The sequence below is a fragment of the Impatiens glandulifera genome, chromosome 9 (assembly GCF_907164915.1).
Source record: "Impatiens glandulifera chromosome 9, dImpGla2.1, whole genome shotgun sequence".
Lineage (NCBI taxonomy): Eukaryota > Viridiplantae > Streptophyta > Magnoliopsida > Ericales > Balsaminaceae > Impatiens > Impatiens glandulifera.
The window spans coordinates 28,309,598-28,328,036 of record NC_061870.1 but is presented as its reverse complement, the minus strand read 5'-3'; the positions used below and the strand labels follow the sequence as shown (position 1 = coordinate 28,328,036).

The window sequence follows — 18,439 nt, the reverse complement described above, 5'->3', positions numbered from 1 at the left end:
CTAATTAGTTTTATTATTTACATATAATCCCCGTAATTTCTGTATTAATTAGGGTTATAAACAGTTAATAATTAATATCTTTAGTTTAAAATGTAATTAAGTAGATAATAATATGAATTGAATAATGCACCGACGCGGGACGGCTCAATCACCATCATCATCATCATCAGATCATCAGACCCTCACTTCTTCCGCTAACCCTACCCCACGATTTTCCTCAGATCTTCTTCAACTTTGGGTTTTTACACACTCAGATTCTATAGACGATCCTAATCCGATTTCATCAACAATCAACATTACCAATTTCTATAGACGATCCTAATCCGATTTCATCAAGTTCCCGGCCAGATCCCATTCAATGGCGGTTGCAGCCCGCGGCGGCCGGGGCGGCGGAGGATCCGGTGGCGCTCTCCGCAACTTCTTCTCCTACCGGATCTTCATCTCCGCCGTGTTCACTCTCCTCTTCCTCGCCACTCTTTCAGTCTTATTTACCCCAGGCCCTCCCGCCAATTACGATTCCGTAAGTTTTTCTCTGTCTTAATTATTCAATGTCTTTTATGCTGTGTATGTATGATCCTGATCAAATAGAACGAGCGTTTAGAACTACAATTGTAGTGGATCTCTCTTACCGTTCATTGCATCAATTAGAGAGTATCTTAATGCAGTGAACTGTCGATGAACATTATCGTAGCTAAATATCTGCGCTGTAGTGGCATAACACACTTACTAGTGGTATTTGGTAGCATAATTAAAGATTGATTATTGGGAGCTTGTTATTTGAATATGTTATGCAGACAACAGGGAACGCCTATGTGCAGAGGACGTTTATGGCATTGCAGTCAGATCCTTTAAAGACTAGGTTAGATTTAATTCACAAACAGGCAAACGATCATATTGCACTTGTGAATGCATACGGTGCTTATGCGAGGAAACTCAAGATTGAGATATCCCGGCAACTTCGCATGTTTGAAGACTTGGCAAAGAACTTAGTGGAACTTCAGCTGAGGCAGAATCGTAAATCATTATTGGAACCTGATGGACCTGTGGATGAGGATTTATTGCGGCAGTTTGAGAAAGAAGTGAAGGACAAAATTAAAACTGCCAGGTTGATGATTGTTGAATCTAAAGAATCTTATGACAATCAGTTAAAGATCCAGAAGCTTAAAGACACTATATTTGCAGTTAATGAGTTACTCATTAAGGCAAAAAAGAATGGTGCATTTGCCCACTTAATTGCTGCCAAATCAACCCCAAAAGGTTTGCATTGTCTCTCTATGCGACTCATGGAAGAAAGAATTGCACATCCAGAAAAGTACAAAGACGATGAACCAGCAGCTGAATTTGAGGATCCTACTTTGTACCATTATGCAATTTTTTCAGATAATGTGATTGCAGTTTCTGTGGTGGTGAATTCAGTGGTTAAGAATGCACTTGATCCTTCCAAACATGTATTCCATGTTGTCACAGATAGGATGATTCTTGCTGCAATGAAGGTTTGGTTTAAGAGGAGGCCTGTTGAAAAGGGTGCACATATTGAGATAAAAGCTGTTGAGGATTTCACATTTTTGACCCCTACTTATGTGCCAGTATTACGACAGGATGAACATGCCAACAAGGCTAAAAGTACATCCAAGGATGCAAACACCATGAAATTTATGGGTCCCAAATACTTATCAATGTTACATCACCTCAGGTTTTACTTGCCAGAGATGTATCCGAAACTTAACCGCATCTTGTTCCTTGAAGATGACGTTGTGGTTCAGAAGGATTTAACAGCATTATGGAAAATCGATATGGATGGGAGAGTGAATGGTGCTGTGGAGACTTGCTTTGGGTCCTTCCATAGATATTCCCAATATTTGAACTTCTCTCACCCTCTTATTAAGCAAAAGTTTAATCCCAAGGCTTGTGCTTGGGCTTTCGGAGTGAACATGTTTGACCTTGATGCGTGGAGAAGTGAAAAATTAACTGAAAAGTATCACTATTGGCAGAATCAAGTAAGCTTCTCTTCTTTTCTTTTTTTATTATCTTTCAAAAGCTTGTTTGATCTTGGGTTTTTGCAAAAAGAAAATAAAATTAAGAAATCTTGTTAGATGTAAAAAGTGATTTATTTTGGCCTTTCTTTGATCTGAAAATAACCCATTATTCATTTTCATCTTATCAGTCACATCATTCTAATCATCTATCAAAACACCCTCTATTTCTTTTCATTTTCAAATATCTTATCACTATACTTTTATACATACCCTTAATGTCTTGTTACCCAAATAACCAAATTTTTCAATAACCTACTCGTTATCCAAATAACCCAAGGTCGAACAAGGCCTTAGTTTATTTGGGTGAAATGACTAATTTAGGGTGTTTTAGTTAATGATTTGTATGATTGGATGAAATGAGTGATTGATAATGAGACAGTGGTTGATTTAGTTAAATCCAAATATACTATTACATCAAAACAAGGCCTAAGTTCTGATTGATACAAGAGAAGATTGCTAAGTTGGGTGTTTTGTTTACTATATCAGAATGAGGATGAGAGTCTATGGGAATCAGGGACGCTGCCACCAGGGCTGCTTACGTTCTACTCAACAACAAAATCTTTGGAGAAATCATGGCATGTGATGGGACTTGGGTATAACCCAAGTGTAAGCATGGATGAGATTAACAATGCTGCTGTGATCCACTACAACGGAAACATGAAACCATGGCTAGACATTGCTCTTAACCAGTACAAGAACCTATGGATCAAATACGTTGACTATGAAATGGAATTTGTTCAGATGTGCAATTTTGGTCTATAGTTGAGGGAATTTCTGTCAAACCACCCCCAGTGAGGTAATTAATACACACAGCAGGCATGTGCTTCAATAATTTCACAGTATTCCCCCCATTTAGTTGTTGTTGTTGTTACGCTTCAGGGCGAAGTCTGTTCTGTCCTGTCATCGGTTGGAAAGCTCATCCCATTCTTTTGTGCCCCTCGTTAGTGCGTTTAGATTAGTTGATTGATCGATCCTCCTAAGCTGAAGTTCATTATATATTTTTATCAGATTTATGTACACGTCAGGATTAATTCTTTTTGTATGATCCACCACTCTGGTTGGTGATATATATAGTGGCTTATTTTAGTTATTTATAGGTTCACATTTTAACAGTAGTATTTTATTTCAGATTTTTTTTTTATATATTTAAATCAAAACATTCTTTTCCCCCAAAATTCTCTTAGTTTTTTTTAACTTCATGGTTTCTACTTATGAGGCTGTGTGAACTGATTTATTTGTCTTATTTAAAGACTTAACTTAGTCTTGGTGCTAATCTTTTGCAGAACTTGTATGATATTAGCAACAACATTAACTCATCCGTCGAGGAATTAGTGTTAGCGGTTTTTTCCACCAATTATGATGATTTTGTTTCCATTGTGCAAAAACTTATTGCCCCACCCAATTAAAATGGATATATTTTTTTTCTTCAAAACGACCTAAATGTTTATTGCGTAAACGAGTGGTCACATCTACTAACCCAATATTCACTTGCAGAAAAAAAAATAAGGTGCTAATGGAAATAATTGTACTTGCCACTTGATTTTATCTACCCATTATTATTAAATAGTAATAAAGTTTTGATTGTGTTTGGTTTGTTGTTTTGATAATAAAATACCGTGGTCTGTGGGTCAATCTATAAAACAAAAGCATGCAGCATATTTAAAAGGTAATCTAATTTAGAAAATCCTTTGTATGGAATATTCGAGCCGCCGCATCACCAACCAAGCAATTTTCATTTTCACACTTCTGTAGAACTTAAATATACCTATGCCTGCCTATATATGTTTGCTAGGAGATCATAATTATTCACTTTACTATAACTTACTTGTAACATGATTTTTATTGATTCAATTATGACTATATATTGACATTTCTTAAAGTGATAGACTAGTTTAGGTTATAAATGGAATCATGATAAATTTATTGAAAAATGAGTACAAACTTTGATGGTATTGAACAAGCGTAAATATAATTTTATGTAAAATTTTGAATAGAAAAATGAAATTAAATAAAGAGAGTATAATTTGTGTTCAATCAATTAATGATAGTGGAAGGCATGGAATGAGGGGATTGCTCCCCACTAAAGAAGATGATGACGTTGATTTTCAACGTTAATCCTAACACCATTTTGGCATTTTATATGTAGACAAAAGTACCTCCACAAGTACTTTTCACTAACTCTGTCTGACTCTGTTTTCCGATTTCCTTATTCATAATATTATCACGATGTTATTAAAAAAAATGTGACCTATTATTATTATTATACTCATTGTTAATATTTCACGTTAATCATGTACATCTTTTTCACAAAAAGAAAGGTACTTATTGCACGGCTTGTGTCTTTCAATATATATACTTTTTCTTCATTAAAAATCATCGGTAAGTGTAAGTCTATTGCCCATTTTCTTTAAAAGTAACTTTTTTTTTAAAAAACTAATATAATATGATATATATGAGAATTATTTAAGTATTAAAAAGAGAAAAATATATATTATTTGTTATTACAATGTGAAATATAAATATTTTTAAATTTTATTTCACTCATTTATATTAAGATTAATATTCCATATATCAACAAGACATGAAGTGATTTACAAAATCTATATTCATTAAGTTAGTATCACTTGTACTAAAAAGAAAGAATTAACAAATCAGATGTCATGTTTTTGTATAGGTGAAGCTATCTATAATGGTAGAATCCAATTAACCCATTTGAAGTTCTTAAAGATGTAAAAAACATTGATAAGGTAATTAAAATGGTTTATTTATGGCCTTCATGTGTGTTGTTATTATTATTATAAAATATTTGTTAAATTATTCTAGTGTGTTTTCAGTTGATATTTGTTTTTCTGTGAGTTTAATATTTTTTCAAATGAGTAATACTTGAGTCTTTCGGTATAATTGGTGTAGGTTTATATTGAGACGACTATAGAACGAGTCTATACTATCTTTTTTATTAATTATTTGGCTAGAAAATAATTAAGAATTCGATGTATTTAAGTTCGTATTTGGCTGACATCGTTAATGTTTTCAGATATTTTAAAATTTGTGGAATTGATTGAAGAGTTTATAAAAAAATAATTGTGTGTGTTTGTTAGTCTTTTGAATTTTAGTTTTTAATTAATTGTATGGATAAATATAGTAATTTTATAATAATAATAATATATGAACTGTACTAACAAGGCTTAAACTAAAAACTTGCATATAATGAATATGAATATTTTGTTTCACATTAACTTTAACTTGTTATCGAATATTAAATAAAATCATGATAATAAAATGGCAAGCCATTTCAACTTCAAGTCTATTGCAACAAGACTTTATAGCCTCATTTATTTAACTGCCTCTTCCTAAAGGTGCTTTTTTTAGTCAAAAGAAATGATTTTGTTTTAAGGCGCTACTTGATGATTTAATTTTAAAAAATGAAATGTTATTTCATATTATTTATTTATTTTAATGTATATATATTTCAATCTCAATAAAGACGTCAAATGAACTCTACAAAAACCCACCTGTTTTTTAGTCGATGGAAGAATATTTGATTGGTTCTTATTCTTCTTGGCAATCAAAAAGTAAACCCACTTTACAATTTTTGCCCAAAGATAGTATCTTGAAGATGATGAAAAAAATATATATATATATATACTCCTATTACTTAATTTATTTTTAAAATATTGTCTAAGAATAAAATAAGGAATTATATCGCGAGGGTTTGATAGAAAAAATATTTTAATATTATGAAATGTTATAAGTTATTTGTCTTCCTTTTCCAATATTTTTTTATTTATTTCTTGAAGCATATTAATAGAGCTTTAAACTTAGAGCTTTTTGGTTTGGGGGTGTTGATTTTGAGGAGGAAGGTAAAACTTATAAGTTATTAATTTATAATAATAAAATATATTTTTTTAAAACGAATTAGAATGTATTTTAATATTTTGACTAATAATATAATTATAAAAAATGCTAAAATGATTATTTAAAATTAATAAAAACCGAACAAAATCTTATAACATAAAGAGAGAGAGCTCGAAGATTGAACTAAATATTGAATCATAAATAGTACTCTAAATTGGATCTTAATTAAACTTGAAACATTGATCATTTTCAAAGGAAAGAAACATATATATTGTTATTGTTCATCATAATAAATTAATAATATATATATATATGTATATATAAACACTATCAAAATTGAAGCCTGGAATAACTTACAACTAGCTAGAGACAATATATTCAGGCCTGTTGTTGAGCAATATGGAGATTCGCCCTAGGATAACCCAAATAAGTAGGGTTATCATGACCGGGCATTATAACGACAATTCTAGGCTCCATTTCCGGCGCCGGTAGAATCTCCGGCGAGGCTTCCGACTTCTGATCATCATTATCGGCGCCGTTTTGGGTCCTCCGAGAAGACCTCCTATTCCAAAAAAGAATTATAAGAGAAACTGCTATAAGCAATAGCATGAGAGTCAATCCACCGAAAAGGTAAGGTGTAGGTGATTTCCAGCCGTTGATTAATCCGGCATTAGAGATGCCGGCGCCGGTGACGTTACCGGCGCCGGAAGTGGTGGAGTTGGTAGCTGCTGCCCTCATTTTTTATGATGTTATTGGAAATTTTGATAGGAAGTTTTTGCTACTTTTGGCTTTTATAGGTGAGAATTAATTAACAAGAGAATAAAACAAAAATAGCTGATTTACGGAAACACCCTTCACTATCAAGAGATTGTTTGATTTATTAGTATCTTAAGACAATATTAGATACTAATTATTTTATTTAACTAATCCAAAATCCAAATATTGATTTATTATTATTATTAGGTTGTAATAGGGGAATTTCTGTTACAAGACCATACAAACTAAAAACTAATTTTTTTATTTGCTTATTTGTCCTTATCACTTAAGAATTACTACCAATTATAAAAAAATATATAATTTGTTAAATAAAGTTAATAAGTGAAATTAGTGCCCATAATTTTGAATTAGAGAGATTAGTTACAAAATAAAAATTAATTATTATAAGTTTATTTGAACTAATTAAAATATAATATATTTTAACATGTAATTGAAAAATCTATTTTAATTAAATTTTATAAATCAAAATCTCATTAATTATATTTTGAATGCGAATATAAAATATGTTTTTGTTTTTTAATTTGGATTATTTAATTAACACATTACATTTAGATAAAATATTTTATTTAATAAATTGATTATAATGATGAATGAAATGAATATAAGATTATTTAAATAACCTGATTAGTTTGGCCCTTTATTCACGGAGGAGTGAAGCAATGATTTAGAAAAGATAAAAAATAACTAAATTATTAACTTAACCTACCTTATTCCTAGGAATCCTCTTCTCTATTACTTCGAAGGTAAGGTAGCTCTTCTCTTTAATTTTTAAACTAGTAGAATCGTGGGACATTAAAATCGTGGGACATTAAAAGTGTAAAGTTTATTGTTTTTATTCCTCACTCTCGTATAGGTGAACTTGGTTCGTTCAATTCTTAGGAAAAAGAAGAATCCACCGACCAATACCTCGAACTTAACCTGGTGGAATTACCCAACCGAATTTTCGATATTCCTTTTTATTTCTACTCAAACGAATATGGCATCTTCTTCCCGAAAACCCATGTCATTTCATTCTATCTTATAAAAATATTGCACTAGATATCTTTTGTTTGAACTTTGAATCAATTATCATATAATATAGTTAATTTTTTGTTTTATGCATTGACTTGATTTAGGTAGCAAATATGAATTGAGACGTATTTGCAACGCATAATGAAAGAGTTTTAGTGTATTGGTCTGAAAGAAAATACACGCCAAATTGACAAATTGACCCACTTATATATAGTTTGTTATGGGAAGCTTCCAATCCTCTTCAAATATCCTAATAACAATATATATATTATTACCCATTATGGCATGGTGTTTAATTTGTTTTTTACTATTAAGTTCCTTATATTTTCAAACTTCAAATTTCCATTATAGGTAACCTAGCCTGCCTAGGTTTGTTTTTAAAAGAATACTTTATTTATTTATTATTGAAAATGTGAAATAAATTGATTAAACTATTTTTCTTGAAAATTATTATAAAAAAAATAGTTAAAAATCATCAAAATTATGACATGATTTATAAATTAAGAATACTTTATCATTGGCTTGAAAATTAAACCAGATAAGTAGGTAGAAACAAGCAAACTAAACGAAATATATAAATACAATAATTAATACATAAATATTAAATACATAACCTATGTAACTCAATATACCATTCAATACAATCTCCGTCTTTATTCTAACAGAGATAATTTGGAAAAGGTATGAGACCTCGCGTAATATGATTGGCTTAAAAATAAAATATTTTTCTCTTTTCTCATCAATTTTTTTATTTTTTTCAACCAAACCAATGATGCGATGATATGTAATTTCATTCAACTATTTATCTCTCTAATAAAAATTGTTTATGGAATTAATGATATTATCGTATGCAAGTAAGAACATGATTGGGTCCTCTCTCTAATAAAAAAATGTTTAATACAAACTGTTTATGCATATGATATGCAATATGAAACATAATTGGTCTAAATGGTTCACTAAAGTTAATTCGGCCAATTGGTTGTACCATTTGGAGAAATATCTACTATGTGAAAGTTTTTCGTGGGTAATACATATTTTCAGTAGGCGACGACTCATCGATCATTTTCTTAGACAATATTTGATACAATATCAAAATTAGTCCTGCATTAATGTCATTCACAACCTTGCATTGGCCGCAATCTGTAAAAAAAATTGGTCACGAACACGTTTGATATTTGAAATATTTTGTGTTATATTTAAACGACTATTATTCATATATGGATTTTTTTTTAAAATAATAATTGTTTAAGAGTTATAGCACAATTGAGATAAGTAATACACTATACATTTCACTATATTAATAGTAAGTTTAAAATCACACAAATCCACACTTTAGCAACATAGGAAAATTAATTAGGTTTAGATGATCAATCGTGTTAAACACAAATTCGTCCAATAGGTTAAACTAATTAATTTAGTAATCTGTAATCCCAGGATGGTAAAATTAGGTTATTTTTAGAGCTTGTTTGGTGTGATTATTAGAGACTATATCTAATTATCAAATCTATTATATAATGTTTTAAGTTTTCATCATCCATATAGTTAAGTTTAGAAAAGGAATCAAGATTTTTTTTTTTAATTTTAATATAATTAGTCAAGGAGGTTTTATAATTAGTTTGGATATATTTTTAATGTTAATATATATAAGCTTATATTCATATACAACTTATGAATATTGTATATAACTTATAATACTTGATCATATTTTTTATTTTTTATTTTCGATTATATTTTTAATTAATATTATTATATAATATAACTTATTAATATATGATATATTAAACATATATTTTTGTTCGATTTTAATATTATTATATATATAATATAATTTAATATAAATAATTCTAATATTATAATTTCATTATTAAAATATTATACTTATAAAAATAATGAAAATTTCATAAATTATTATTATTATTTTCTATAATTTAATGAAATCATAAATAATATTATTTATTTATATATATAGTATTATTTTGATTTTATATTTATTTTGTTACAACTAATTAATATAATTTACATACAAGTTTATATTATAATTAATTTTTATATTAATTATAAAATATATATATATATATATAATTTATATTATTTCTTATACTTTAAACATACTTATATGAAAGAAATAGGTCAATAATTTTTTAATTAAATATTTAAATCTAATAAAATTTAATTTTATAAATTTTAAATTTTAAATTAATAGTTATAGTTATTTTAAAAATAAATATATTAATTTTATAATTATATATCAATTTTAATATATTTATATATTGAAAATAGTCCCAAATGAAGATTCAACACATGACTGCTCTACTAATAAACAATGAGTCTCCACTATATTAATTTTAATATTATTATTTAAAATTAAACTAATATTTAAATAGACGTAAATACATAATTACATAAATTTTATTAATATATCAAAAAGTATATTTTATCCTATTTTGATGAAAGGATAAGTGATTGACTATGTGCACTATCTTAAATGAATAAAACTTAGGTGGTCTTCCAATAATGAATAGAAGAAGTAGATTAAAAAAAATAGATGTGGGGAAGTAGTTAGAATGGGTTAAATTCAAAAGTAGTCAATCCCATTTCATTAACAAATATTTACTTTTAAGAAATATTGACCATATTGCACTTCAAAAAATAAAATGAAAGACTTGTTAATTATTATTATTTTGCTGACTTAATCAAGACTATAACTTAATTATTAAGTGCAAAATATTTTCCCATCAATTATTATTTAAAATCATTTTTTAAAAATAAATGGGCCTAGAGAAGGAGGTGAACGGGAGCCCATTCTATATCAGTTCATGGGCCTTTACACTTTATTTTTGAATTCTGTTGACGGCCCTATATTATATAATTAGTTCTTCTTCTTCCATCTCTGTCCCGCTAGAAATGAAGGAAGCGGGAAACCTGTAACTAGATCGTCTGCAATTCGTTTCAGTTGATCTCGTCAAATTTCACGATCTTAGGAAAATGAAGAAGGTTAGAATTTATGATAGAATCAGCAATCTTCCGATTAATTAGTTTCGTTGGATTATGATTCATTAACGTATGTATCTCTGTGTATATCAATTTCAGAGTTCTTCGATTGCTGCGATGGTGTGTGATGAAGATCTGCAGTGAATCTCGTCGTCAACCAGGTTTGAACTAACTTGCTAAGATTTGATATCATCGTCGTTATCATGATCATGATCCGTCAAAATTTAGAATATACATTGATTTACAATTATAGAAACTGATGTGAAGATTACATACAGTACACAAGATCATATACTAGGTCATGTTTATTTAAGACAAGCAAAACAGGAATAGCAAAATTTAATGCTAATAAAATTGGTGAATAGCAAGAACACCTTGAATCGATCCTTGTTCCATTTTTCGTTCTTAATTTAGAATGATGGAACAAGTCCTTCTACTACCATTGATGTGGAGAACATTTGATCCACTTCAATTTCCACGTCGCTTCTCTTTGCAAAGCGACCTTTGATCCGTGGCCTCGTCTCAGCGTATGCCTTCCTGGAAGCGTACCTGATTGTTTTCTCAAACTTCCTTGCCTTCTTCTTCTCTCTGTACCTTAGGACTCTAGCTTCCCTGTCCATTGGCGTGAGCTGTTGAGGGATCTGTACTGGTGGTCCAGAGAAAAACTCTATTGTTCCTTTGGAGTGTCTTGCGTGTGAAATCGACGAATCGCTTAGTGTGGATTCGGGAACAACTCCAACTTCAACTGATGAAACTGAGATCTGGTTTTGGTTGTTTGAGAAAAAAGATATTAGTTCCTCAATATATGAAGAAAAACTAGATGGACTGAATGAATGAGAAGGCTTACACTGTGACTGAGTGAAGAAGCAGGATAGCCATAGCCAATTTTTGGGGTGTCATAGTCCATGCTAGATGGATAATTCTGCTGCTGCTGTTGGTGGTGACCCTTTGCTTCGACTTCGAACCCTTGAACTGGTACAATACTATCGCCATAATACTTCCCCTGTGGAACACTATTATACTGTTCAGAGAACTGGTTCTCTTGGCACAAATTGTACTCATCAAGATCCAAGTACTCATCCACGGGTTCTCCACCAAACATGAACCCGTTCCCGTTTAGATTGTTGTTCTTAGTAGGCTGATTAAGAAGTAGCCATGAAGCAGATTCACCGTCATCTTCATCCGCCAAGCTTTCATGGCAATCGCCTGAGATTTCAATATCTGACCCACATGGGCGGCGAGTAGCAGGAGGGCCATAGAGACAGCCTGGAATGGGGAGAACTGGAACACGGTGATGTCGGCTAGCTAGTGGGTTGGCGGAGTGAATGGACGCGTCACAGGTGGCGCAGAGTGAAGCAGAGTCAGCCTTGCAGAGGAATGCGGCCGGGGCTCGCTCGCAAGCCTCACAAACAAATACACGCTCATGGCGGGAAGCCAGACGGTTAGCTGCGTGTATACGGGCGTCACAGCCAGTGCAGAGGTAGGCGGAGTCAACCCTGCAGTAGACCGTGGATGGGGCGGACCTGCAGGTGTCGCAGACACGAGCCCAACTGTTGCCGACATCAGTGAGTGTGTTTTCCTCTTTCAACATGGTGTGTTTCTCTTGTTGTATCAGTCTTGCTTCTTCTGCAGTTAAGAATGAAGATAGGAAGGGGGTAGTTAACCGGCGGCAAATACAAGTGGGGAGGGAAAGAATAAGGGAGCAGCACGTGGCAGGAAGTTAGTGGCTAAGAAAGTAGCCTCATCATCTTGTGGCTAAGCTTTGATTGGTGTGTAGGTCCCTTAGATTGAGTTGGAAAGTCACTGGGGTCCTTGTGGGTCCTAATTTGCTTTGGCCTTTTGGGATCCCATTTAATGTAGGATTGGTTTTGCCAGTTTTGCCCTGTTTTGTAGTCAATGTTCTGGGAAAAGCTCGCTTTTTTTCTGTAAAGGACTCGAAAAGTGCCCTTCAACTTAAAAGTTAAAAATAAAAGTAAAAACAAATAGGAATAGATTAAGTCATTGTACTATAAATATAAATACCAGACAATTAAATTATTATATTATTATTATTTGAAATGCGAGAATCATCTACCGTTTAATTATGTTTTTAATTAATGAGTTGAGTTCTAACAAATATATATTTGAATCATTTAACCTTGAAAAACTATAGCATTGATTAGGACTTGAAGGCATTCTTCATTAAACCTACTTGGTTATTAAATATTTTCTCTGACACTATTATTATTTTTGGATTAGCTTCGTTCATTACTAATATAAAACAACTATTTTAGTTTTTTTATTAAACCATGAACACCTTGAACTAAAGATACATTTTTCCTTGTCGTAAAGAGTTTCGAATTTTCACGTGCTAAGTCTTGAACTTCTCTACTCATCTCTGAGCAGCGAATATTTAACTGCTCATATATATATATATATATATATATATATATATATATTCTTTAAATTAAAGTTGAAGATAATAGATGATGGATTTATAGTCTGTTTGATCGTGAGGAGGTAATAGAAATCCTAGGAATGGACAAATGGGTCTGGTTTGAGAGTATAATAATTTTGTACAACCTTTTTCTCACAAGATGCAGCTTTCAAGGGTTAAATACGATGGAAGAGCTACGTAGAAAACAAAGACAGCTTTCAGTTGTTAGCATGAATACGAAAAAGCTGGCTACCGACGTGGAACTCTAGGAGTCACGAGTTCACCTGATTATCTCTCCCTTTCTCTTTCTCTCTCTTTCTTTATGTTTCTGTCTATTCTATGACTAGACGAATGTAGAAGGGGCCAAGAGATGCCACGGTGGCAGCAGTTGGATGAGGATGCAGCTGCACCACAAGTTTGTGGTCACAGATTTGTGCCGAGTCGTGATAGACTTCTCACATGGCTGCTGGGTCCAAGCTGATTGATCTGGATGATGATGATGCTGATGTTTGACAGCCTTCTTAATATTTTCCAACATTTTTTTCATATATATTTTTTATTTATTTTACAGCTCCCGTCGTATGAACCATATTCCCCGAGCAACTTTTTCAGCTCTACAATTAGGTGACAAACAACTAATCCCTTGACTCAGTTGGAAAAGTTGCAAAATAAAAGGAATTGTTGTCAACAAGAACCATCCAAAAATTAGAGTTGGGTTTGAAAAAATTTAAGTTGACTTAAAAAAAATTATTGATGAAATTAGGGGTTAACTGAATTTGTTTTTTTTTAGAATTAAATAATCAAATAGTGAAATAACAAAAAAAAAAAACAATTAAAAAAATAAAGGTCCTGTCATAATTATTTATTTTTATCTTTTAAGGGTGGGCTGATGTCTGAACTAACGTAGATCGCCCTGTACTTGACACAATAAGAAAGATTGAGAAAGTCTGACCCTCTGTCTTCACACAGTTCTCTTGAAATCCCTTCTTTCTTCTTTCATTTGTGGTGTTACTAATGCATCATGATTCTTTTATTTGGGATATTTAATTGACTTTATCCTGCATTAAGATGTCAATAACACTAATGCATCATGATTCTTTTATTTGGGATATTTAAACAATTTGTTTGTTATGGGTTAGGAAAAGTTGGGTTATTGGGTAAATAGAGTTAGAAATGTATTAATATTTAATGCAATTTTTTTCGTTTAAATCTAAAGATATTTTGATTGATAAATTGATTAATTTTATGAAAGAAAATGATGTAAGTAAGTATTATGAATATTTAAACATCTTAGTAACTAAAATATCTTAATATTTTGTTGCAAATATGAAAATTGTCAACTTCATTTGGAGAAAACAGTAAGAAAGTTAAAAAATCATGATTGTGCTTAAAGAAATTATGTGTCAAAGCTTTTAGAAAAATATAATATATAGATATCTTTTTGGGTGTGTTTTTATCAAGTATTACAATATACAAACCAAACAGGCTGAGACCTGAGTACTTGATTATAAATATTTAACACAATAATGTTATGAAATCACAGAACCGATCTCAACAATAGAGAATGATGAATCAAAATTATCACAAATTTGAACTAGGTTTGGCCAAAGATGCAAATGCCATGAGGACATTTTAAGTTTCGCAAAAAGTCAAAGATTTAATGTTCTTCCTTGAGCAACAGCTTGAGTAAACTGTTAGACACTGCCACACTGGCAACATGGGTCATAGTTAGCTTCTTCCACATCTTATTGTTTGTTGCCTTCAAGAACACTATGATGGTCTTTGTGTTGTCAACCAATTGTAACTCTAGCTTTATTTATAGCTTTGTGTGTTATTGCCACTCGGTTATGTGTTATCTTAAACCCAACTCAAACTGTTTTATTGTCTTTTCTGATGCAAGTCACATTATAAGAACATATAAATGTATATTCTCTATTAAAATATTACAAGTTGAGGAAATGGAATTTTGTATTTGTAACAAAATCCTCACTCAAATGCCAAAACACAAAAAATACCCTAAGAACAAATGTAATACAAATCATAGGTTAAACCATGAAATGAAATCAGAATACTATACAGTAAGTAGTAGTAAAATAACTCCCACAAAGAGGATACCCTTTGTACCTCTCTATGCATGCATGGTATACAACATCTATTATACTATTAACTACAAACATAAAACAAAAATTCTCCATTCAATTTCTACTACTACCTTTGTAGAGTTGCTTAAGGTTGTAAATTATAACTCACCTTGGGCCAGACAACTCAATGGCCTGGACTAGAAGGGAAGAGTCATCGGTGAGGTCAGAGTATCGTCCCGACGATGAAAAATCGTGGGGTTTATACTTCGTTGAATCCACCCTTTGAGAGATTTCCCATCTCTCCGCAAGCCCATCTCCTTCAAGCATCCTCACCACCTCCGACATCTTCGGCCGATGCCCCGGAAGATATTGAGTGCACAAAAGAGCAACTTTCACAGTCTCTTCAAGCTCAATTCCATCATAATTCTCCTTTAGATCCTTGTCTATAAGAAGATCAAGTTTCTTCTCTACGTGAATCTTCTTCACCTGCATTTTATATGGGGTTTTTTCTCTCGGTTAAGTTTGCACATTAATAAATAGAAAGGAGATGATCTAGTAAACCATGCCATGGCATGCCATACCCAATCTAGCATTGCTCCTTTTTGGTTGGCTGCCTTGCCAAATTCTAGCGCTCTTTGTCCTGTGATCAATTCAAGTAGGAGAATACCAAACCCGAATACATCCGTCTTTTCTGACGATTGCCCAGTGGAGAGATACTCCGGCGCAATGTGGCCCACCGTTCCTCTTACGGCCGTCGTCACGTGTGATTCCTGATGATCCAAAAGCTTCGCCAACCCAAAATCACCCACGACCGCATCACAATAGTCATCCAGAAGTATATTCGCCGCCTTCACATCTCTATGGATTATCTTTGGATCACATTGCTCGTGAAGATACAAAAGCCCTCTTCCAGCCCCCAAAGCAATCCTCTTCCTAATTCCCCAATCCAATACTGGTTTCCCTATACCAAAAAAACAAGTAAAACGTGTTATTGTTTAAAGTGGAATCTGGAATCAATTCAGACGAACTTACCTTTAAGGCGGGAAGCTACGCTTCCATTGGACATAAAAGGGTAGACGAGAAGTCTTTCTGTGGAAGTCATAGAGAAACCGTATAGCCTAAGTAGATTCCGATGAACTGCCAGGCTGATCATTTCTACCTCGGTCTGAAACTGTCTCTCACCGCCAACGGTGCTCCCATCTTTGAGCCTCTTGACAGCTACAGCCGTGCCGTCACGAAGATAGCCTTTGTAGACGTTTCCAAACCCGCCTATACCAAGTATGTTCTTGTTACTGAAATTGTCCGTCGCTATTTGAAGCTCCCTGAATTGGAACCTTCTTAAGTTTCCGAGTGTAATCTCCTCGTGCTGTTTATCTGAAAGTTGGTGCAAATCAGAATCATATGACACAAGCTTATTTATGAAAATTGAAAAGTTACCATTGACGTCAAAAAACAGTTGCTTGTGGCGCCTCTGTCTCCATTGAAGGAAAATCCCAATAGCCAGAGTGAGCAGACTTATAAATCCCACGGTTGAGCCTAAGACGACCGCAGCTTTGTGATTCCTCTGTTTCATTGAAGGAGTGACTGCTCAAAAAGAGATATGTAAGTCTTTCTTTTCTAAAAATGAAAAAAGTAAATCAAATTCCGCTTACTTTCTGAACCATTCAAGGGCATTGACATTGGCATTAATGTGCTTCCATAGCAGTCTCCTTCAGACCCAGTAGCGCAGATAGACGGATTCCCAACCACGCTGCAATGTATTGCAAAATGTCAATAATTATGAAGGAGATTAAACAAGACGGTTGCATTTAGGGTACCTGAATGTTTTAGCAGGAAATTTAGGAACAGGACCGCTCAAATTATTGAAGGAAACGTCCCTGAAATACGCGAATTCGGAAACGATTAAGGTTCGCTCTTGTTTAAGTTCACAATGACAATCATCGAGTAGGGTATATGAAGAGTTAATTACAGGAATGCAAGCTGTGTCATGTTAGCCAATGATACTGGAATCTTCCAAGATAGAGTATTGTTGTTGAGCCTCCTGTACATACAATCAATAAAGTCAAACTGCTAAATAGTACTACTCACTTGTGACTTGTCCTAGATTATGGATATTCGAAACAAAATTAAGCTTACATGTATTGGAGGTTCCTTAATTGACCCAATGAAGTTGGGATTTCTCCATTGAAATGGTTGTTTGAAAGATCAAGTGTGTGAAGCCTTGACAGTTTTCCAAGCTCGGTTGGAATTGTTCCTGATATATTGTTGTTCTGCAACAGGCTGCATTTGGGTAAAACATAAATTACATCAATATCCGAACTTTGTCCTACTTTGTTGTTTCCTTACAAGGTTTTAACTCACACTATCTGGAGATTCGTTAAGTTGCCAATGCTGCGAGAAAGAGTGCCGGATAAGCTCTGGCTTGGTGCCCCCCTGCAACATCAAACATGTTTTTTTTGTAACCTAGTCAGATCAAGATGGATTAATTTGTCTATTTGGAAAAGATTGAAGACATACAATCCAACGACTAGGCTTTCTGCAGAACAAGTGACCATTGTCCAGCTACACGGATCAACAGAGTTTCCATCCCAATTGTCAAGAACACCATGAGGATCCATCAGTGAATCTTTAATACCCATTAAAGCTTGCACTGCAATTGAAAACAAAATGGCACCCAATTAGAAAAGCTTAAAACTTTCTCAACATGGAGTTCAACGATGTTTTAGTTATCTTCTCCATACCTTCAAAGTTCACACCTTTTGGAGAAAGCATACAATTTGCAGGTATAATCCAGAACCAGATAAATATGATGAAACTGAATGCAGCATCTCTTCTCCCTCTGATCTTCATTGCATTTATAGTTCCAGAATATCAAATCAATATACAGAGATAGAGAGAAAGAGATGAAATTTTAAGGAGTCTGTTCTGAACTGGTCTTCGATCAAATGGTGTTTTAAGTTAGTCCCATGAGATCAAAACCCACTTCAAAGTTGATTGTAATGGGCAAAACTTTTAAAGAGAAAATAATCCATTCCACCAAAAATCATGTATTATGTGTCAGAGACCCCAAGAAAGAGAAAAGCAAAAGAATTACTCAGACTGTTTGTCCCAAAAAGAGGGCTAGAGCGTGCCTGTAAATGGGGTCAGGCCATGAAAAGGAGAAGAAGAAGGATTGTATATGTTGTTAAAGTTATAACCCACCTCCCCCCAACATGAGACCCATAATCTAAAGTTAAACCCAAAAGTATGGTAGAATTCAAAAAAAGCATGAC

At 32.8% G+C, this 18,439-nt stretch overlaps 4 protein-coding genes across 4 annotated transcripts; 1 reads left to right on the top strand and 3 right to left on the bottom strand.

Moving 5' to 3' along the window:
* The first annotated feature begins 151 nt into the window (after positions 1-151).
* LOC124914420 (probable galacturonosyltransferase 9) lies at positions 152-3,126 on the top strand. Its single transcript, XM_047454962.1, has 3 exons — positions 152-520; positions 795-1,997; positions 2,523-3,126. The coding sequence occupies exons 1-3, from the start codon at positions 359-361 to the stop codon at positions 2,796-2,798; spliced, it is 1,641 nt and encodes a 546-aa protein (XP_047310918.1). The 5' UTR covers positions 152-358; the 3' UTR covers positions 2,799-3,126.
* A 3,143-nt stretch (positions 3,127-6,269) lies between these two features.
* On the bottom strand, positions 6,270-6,629 carry LOC124916145 (protein GLUTAMINE DUMPER 5-like). Its single transcript, XM_047456879.1, has one exon. The coding sequence runs from the start codon at positions 6,627-6,629 to the stop codon at positions 6,270-6,272; it is 360 nt and encodes a 119-aa protein (XP_047312835.1).
* A 4,268-nt stretch (positions 6,630-10,897) lies between these two features.
* On the bottom strand, positions 10,898-12,309 carry LOC124914361 (zinc finger protein CONSTANS-LIKE 2-like). The gene is made up of 2 exons (XM_047454890.1): positions 11,518-12,309; positions 10,898-11,431 (listed from the first exon to the last, which is right to left on the bottom strand). The coding sequence occupies exons 1-2, from the start codon at positions 12,259-12,261 to the stop codon at positions 11,081-11,083; spliced, it is 1,095 nt and encodes a 364-aa protein (XP_047310846.1). The 5' UTR covers positions 12,262-12,309; the 3' UTR covers positions 10,898-11,080.
* A 2,685-nt stretch (positions 12,310-14,994) lies between these two features.
* Positions 14,995-18,397, bottom strand: LOC124914912 (protein NSP-INTERACTING KINASE 1-like). The gene is made up of 11 exons (XM_047455540.1): positions 17,909-18,397; positions 17,685-17,817; positions 17,529-17,600; positions 17,304-17,447; positions 17,137-17,208; positions 16,985-17,044; positions 16,820-16,917; positions 16,605-16,751; positions 16,200-16,541; positions 15,749-16,128; positions 14,995-15,653 (listed from the first exon to the last, which is right to left on the bottom strand). Exons 1-11 carry the CDS (start codon positions 18,015-18,017, stop codon positions 15,333-15,335), a joined length of 1,878 nt encoding a protein of 625 aa, XP_047311496.1. The 5' UTR covers positions 18,018-18,397; the 3' UTR covers positions 14,995-15,332.
* Between the last annotated feature and the right edge of the window lie 42 nt (positions 18,398-18,439).

Coding starts and splice junctions, on each gene's coding strand:
- LOC124916145 (XM_047456879.1), bottom strand. CDS start 6,629: ATGAGGGCAGCAGCTACCAACTCCACCACTTCCGGCGCCGGTAACGTC.
- LOC124914420 (XM_047454962.1), top strand. CDS start 359: ATGGCGGTTGCAGCCCGCGGCGGCCGGGGCGGCGGAGGATCCGGTGGC. Junction 521..794: donor CTCCCGCCAATTACGATTCC/GTAAGTTTTTCT, acceptor TATGTTATGCAG/ACAACAGGGAACGCCTATGT. Junction 1,998..2,522: donor ATCACTATTGGCAGAATCAA/GTAAGCTTCTCT, acceptor TTACTATATCAG/AATGAGGATGAGAGTCTATG.
- LOC124914361 (XM_047454890.1), bottom strand. CDS start 12,261: ATGTTGAAAGAGGAAAACACACTCACTGATGTCGGCAACAGTTGGGCT. Junction 11,432..11,517: donor CTTCTTCACTCAGTCACAGT/GTAAGCCTTCTC, acceptor AACCAAAACCAG/ATCTCAGTTTCATCAGTTGA.
- LOC124914912 (XM_047455540.1), bottom strand. CDS start 18,017: ATGAAGATCAGAGGGAGAAGAGATGCTGCATTCAGTTTCATCATATTT. Junction 16,918..16,984: donor TTTCCTGCTAAAACATTCAG/GTACCCTAAATG, acceptor AATACATTGCAG/CGTGGTTGGGAATCCGTCTA. Junction 16,752..16,819: donor GCCCTTGAATGGTTCAGAAA/GTAAGCGGAATT, acceptor CTTTTTGAGCAG/TCACTCCTTCAATGAAACAG.